Below are 5,141 nucleotides of genomic sequence, written 5' to 3' on the forward strand. Positions count from 1 at the left end.
TTTTGAATGACTGATTTTAAATGCCATTTTCTTAATGTCTTTAATTTTTTGTAAAACACTTTGAATTGCCTTGTGTTGAAAAGTGCTATATAAATAAACTTGCCTTGCCTTACTTATACCAATGTCCATTGATTCATTTATTTACTCATTCATCCCTCCACAAATGAAAACAACACTGATGAACCATAAAAACGAGATTTATTACAAATATAAAAGGTATGACATAGAAAACAGTAGAAGGACATGTAATGTAGTATAATTGATTGGTGTCAGGCTGGGCGGAGCGGCTGATTGGTGCTGTGATTGCCTCAGCTGGTTAAAAGAGTCCTGCTGATTATACTCTGTTCTAGTACCAAAAACAAACGTATCTATGAGTGATGTGACACTTCTACTAGTGTCAGTTGGGCAAGGCTAGTGTCTAGACTCAAAACTGTGTCCCATGATGCACAATGTCCCAGTCTGTTAAGCAGTGATACAATGCGTGATGATCCAGTTAAATGTCGAACAGTTAAACCTAAAGCCAAGGACTTGGGTGTCTGCTTGCGGCCCTTGGAAGCAAGGTACACAATGTCTTGACAAACAGACAACACTTTCAAATGTACGTCATCATCAATGTTGACATAATGATCCAGTGTTGGCTCCTCAGTGGAACCTATAATCCAGCTGAGCAGATTGTATAGTCCAATGGGGACAACAGTTTGAGATTCAGTGACATTTACATTTTCAGAAGTGGGAGGCCATGGGCATGACATGCCAGGAGTGTCACTAAGCAGTCTTTTCAAAAACAACGCTGCTGTATACAGTGTCCTTGTGTCCTCATGTGTTGTTTGGCACTTTGTTCTCCCTGTTTCATTGTCGCTGTCTGGCTCAATTCACTGGACTGTGTTGTTTCCGTACCGGATGGATCTGGTAGCATGTCCACGAGTGCATCCTTTGACAGAGTCTCAGCAAAAACCAGTTCGCAGACGTTGCGCTTGGTGGGCATGTGAAACGCTAGCTGAGGGAAATCTTGAGCCAGCCTCTTCTTCAACAGATCCTGTCTGTAACACAACAAAACAGTGACAATTACGAGTCACAGGAGTACCATCAAAAGCAGAGTGGTGGAGGTGATACAAGACATTACAGACTAGAACCTATCTGCCATACAGCACATTTAACACCAAAGAAGCCAAATAAAGGCCCACATCATCACAAACAACACTACACACTACACATCATGGGGGTTTCTCCAAACAGGCCTGTCATACACATTTTGTTTAAAGCTGGCCTTGCACATGATAAATAATAAGACTTGTATTACATTGCAGTTACCTGTAGTTTGAAGCATCAACACCTTCGTTTGCTTTCACCATGTCAATGAAGGCCTGCCTCAGCTGGCCCATTCTAAGCACCTCATTGTTGACAAGCAGCCTCTGGCGGATGATCCTCTCACAGAACAGCTTGTAACTGGCATCAAACATTGCCTCATCCCTACAACACATGAATGAGAAGTAAATAATGGATAAATGAATAAGTGTTGTGATTGTGTGCACATATAACAGAAGGAAATTGGATGTTTACTTATAATGTTAAGTATGTGTATGTGTATATATATATATAGCCATCGCCGACACACACCTGGACTTCAGTCTGGTGGTAGTGCAAATAGGTAAAGCAATCCAAGGAGAAATAACTTACTGTTCTGTCTCTGGTTTGTCAGGTCTCAGCAAAAACATGGTGTACTGACTGTAACAGCTTTTGTGGTACCGCACCTCCAGAGCCACACAGTCTTTGTCTTTTATATGTAAAAGAACACTTTGGTCATCTTTCTTCTCAGCAGCTTTCTGCAATTTGCCTAAACGGAAAAAAAAGGACAACTCAATGAGTTTGTTGACGTATCTCTCACACATAATTGTACCTTTCAGTTATTCAACCACAGAGAATGTGTGTGTGTGTGTGTGGTGTGTGTGTAGTGTGTGTGTGGTGTGTGGGTGGGGGAGGGGGGTTTGCTTACCTGCTTTTAATGTTTCAGCCTTACACAGTTGATCCCTTTGTCGCTTGCCTGCTTTGATGATCATTTTCTCCTTCATCTTGCATATAATGCACAGGGCAGGAAGGACGGGGCCAGAGCCTGCGATTGGCAGGCCTGACCTTGATCGTAGCTTCTCTGTTTGGCTTCGGTACGTGCTGCGAGACGTCGATGGGATGGGCTCGACCTCAAGGTCCTCTCTAACGTCTTGATCTCCCTCACGTGCGAGCCGTCTTTCCACCTTCGTCATGGCCTTTGTGTCGGTAAACCTTATGTAGCATGTGTGGTGGAAGCCAGCGTCCTCAGGAATATCTTCGAACTCGAAATCAAGACAGTGCTTGTGGTTTTCAGCCACCACGTTCCGAGAGTCTCCCTTCAAGCCGAGCGACCGTTGTAAGCTTGTCCTGTACGTATTCCATCTTGTATTGGTAAAACAATCAACCTTTTCGTGCTTCACAGACGTAATATGCATGTAACAATGTTTGTGTGTTGACAATTTTGACTTTTTGAGACTTTCTGGTGCGTTTTCCTCGTCTCCGCTACTCGATGAAACCATGGCGGCCGCCATCTTTCACTTCTGTTGACAATATGCAGCTACCCAATTGGTGTAGCACGATCACGTGATGAACCGTGGCACGACTTTGGACCAAGATATTATTACGCTTCGAAGGGAATAGTTCAGCCAATTATTACGTGCCTAGAAGAATTGGCAGGAATTTTAGCGACGAAATTTTTTTTGGTGGATAAGCATGAATCGTTCTTTTTTATGAACTAAAGATTGTGTAGTTTCACTTCTGTGGAGCGGGATTTCTTTTCTAAAGGACTTTTCGAGGTTCACCTTGCGGCCTAATACCGCCACCTACTGTACATGACTGTGAATCATCATATCATTCCATCTCTTAACTCATGGACGTATCTATGATCTAATCCAAAAATAAATAAATTAGGGCTGTCAAACGATTACAAATTTTAATCATGATTAAATAATCACCATTCGAACTGTCCAAAATATGTCATTTCTTTATGTATATTGTTGTGGGAATGGAAAGATAAATGAAAGAAGGCGGATATATCCATTTAACATGTTTATTGTAACATTTTTCTGTGTGTCAAAATGAAAGAGAGCACCTAGCAATCATCAAACCGTGGGGTCTTAATTCATTACGTGTTTTCTATCAACGGGGGAGTACTTCAGGAAAGTCGGGGGGGGGGGGGGGGGGCGCTAGTGGAGTACTTTGTGACCACAGAGCTTGAACGTTGTGATCAGCTGTTTTAGCGCAGTTCTCCGCCGCAGCCGGTTGGCGTAGTTTTGGCACAATTCCGTTGTACAGACCGACGTTAACAGCAGCCCTGTCTGTGCACACGGAGACCGACTCTGTCGTCCGGTGATCTAACCGCCTTCTGGAAAAGCTTCACAAGTACGTCGGTACGCAAATGCGCTTTGTGACACAAGTGACGGTACGCATTTCAGATTACGCACATAACCTGCGTACCAGTTATGTGCACCCCTGTACTACAGCAAAAGTATTCTCCGTCGGGACTTCCTGCAACAACACCACGCCGTTATCAAAGATGTTCTATTGAGAAGACGATCACTACGTGACAAAAGTTTTCAAAACCGTTTCTGGTCTTCGGTATTTCCAGACAAGTGGCTACTGAAATCAATCTGACTAACTGCTGTCTGTGCAATTTACTCGGCGCGAGTTGGCAGACTTTAGTTTGCTTACTTTAACATCATTTTTCATGGTGGGGCTAAGCCATTTCTTGGTATGGGTGTAGCCTACCCCAGCCATACCCTGTCTTTATAAATATTTGTCTGCTGGCAGACCAGCATTTATCTATCACCAGCTTATGTTAGTATTAAATATAAAATGTATTCTGGTAACTATCAAAATAAAGACATTGTATAGTGTTCACAACAGTATTTTTATTTAATAAATTATACTTAATACAATAATATTACAAGAAAAACCTACATCTAAATAAATATATCATCTAAAATAGATGCATTTGATTTAAAAATAACAAATATAAACGTCTTTCTCGTGCAGCCACTGCTTGAAGCAAACTGAAAATAAGAAACAACAATGTTTTAACAAATCATATTCAATTATGTGATGATAGAACTGTAAACAGAATAGCTGAAACTTTAACAAAATAAATAACTCAGTTTCCTCTAATCATTAACCCATGTTTGTATCAGAGTTAACTTCGTGTGTTGTAGCATACAGAACACCTGACGTGGAAACGTTACTCGTGGATGGAGCTACAGAGCTGCTAGAAAGACAGTGGAACCCGGTGCATTCCTCCGTCTGAATGTGGAGCACTTTTGCTAAATGTTTAGACAAATAGCTCGTGTTACCGCCCTCACATGCTAAACTCTTATTGCACTTTTGGCAACAAGCATTTTCCACCTCAAGACCAAGCCCCCAGGAAGTGCGCCGGACTCTGAGGAAAATATTCGTTGTGTCCAAACGGCGGTACTACAATTTCCTTATCAGTCTGTGACGTCGACCGGCCCAGAAATACTTTTTCCCATTGACTAACATTGGGAAAGAGACGTCTGTAACTCGGTGGATCATTTTTTAAAAACTAAATAAACTACCCAGTATGAACTATTGTATAGCCCTAGAATCATTAAGTCCTTAAAGTTGTAAAATGCACTAAAAGCCGAATCTAGATTTATTCTCTCTCCATTCTTTCTAGTGAGCCGAGTGTGTGCTCGGGGGGCGGGGCTTAAGGGGCGCATGCTCTGTGAGCGCACAAACGGGTTCTTCTGCTCTGACAGCCAGGCATGACGGGTAATCTGTGACGTTTCGCTCTCTCAAAAGTTGGGCCATTTTGACTTCATGCGCCAATGAGCAGCTCTCATAGGAAAGAACGAGGCCCCTCCTCCGACGCTGTATCCAGTTCTTATTATACATCCATGCTCAAGACGGGTAACATAACTACCTTCGGGGCACTTAGTTCTCTCCGCCATGTGTTTGTGTGCGCACGCGCGTGTGTGTTGCATGCATTTAGCAGGTTCTGTGTGTAAACTGCCCCACCCCCTCGCACACCGACAGAGGAGAGAGATCTCTCGTCTGGATTGGAAAGATCGGAAATAAATCGCACTTTGTAGTCTTATTGCATA

General features: G+C 42.7%; 1 protein-coding gene across 1 annotated transcript; it reads right to left on the minus strand.

Moving 5' to 3' along the window:
* Window positions 1-224: 224 nt before the first annotated feature.
* On the minus strand, window positions 225-2,612 carry LOC117559872. The gene is made up of 4 exons (XM_034236594.1): window positions 1,994-2,612; window positions 1,678-1,834; window positions 1,312-1,470; window positions 225-1,040 (listed from the first exon to the last, which is right to left on the minus strand). Exons 1-4 carry the CDS (start codon window positions 2,574-2,576, stop codon window positions 779-781), a joined length of 1,161 nt encoding a protein of 386 aa, XP_034092485.1. The 5' UTR covers window positions 2,577-2,612; the 3' UTR covers window positions 225-778.
* Window positions 2,613-5,141: the final 2,529 nt, after the last annotated feature.

Source organism: Gymnodraco acuticeps, unplaced genomic scaffold, assembly GCF_902827175.1.
Source record: "Gymnodraco acuticeps unplaced genomic scaffold, fGymAcu1.1, whole genome shotgun sequence".
NCBI lineage: Eukaryota > Metazoa > Chordata > Actinopteri > Perciformes > Bathydraconidae > Gymnodraco > Gymnodraco acuticeps.

Bases quoted from the DNA above. Each gene is read 5' to 3' on its own strand.
- LOC117559872 (XM_034236594.1), bottom strand. From the start codon at position 2,576: ATGGCGGCCGCCATGGTTTCATCGAGTAGCGGAGACGAGGAAAACGCA. The intron at 1,835-1,993 runs GTAAGCAAACCC...TTTTCCGTTTAG, and splicing joins GGCTGAAACATTAAAAGCAG to GCAAATTGCAGAAAGCTGCT. The intron at 1,041-1,311 runs GTAACTGCAATG...GTTGTGTTACAG, and splicing joins GTTGATGCTTCAAACTACAG to ACAGGATCTGTTGAAGAAGA.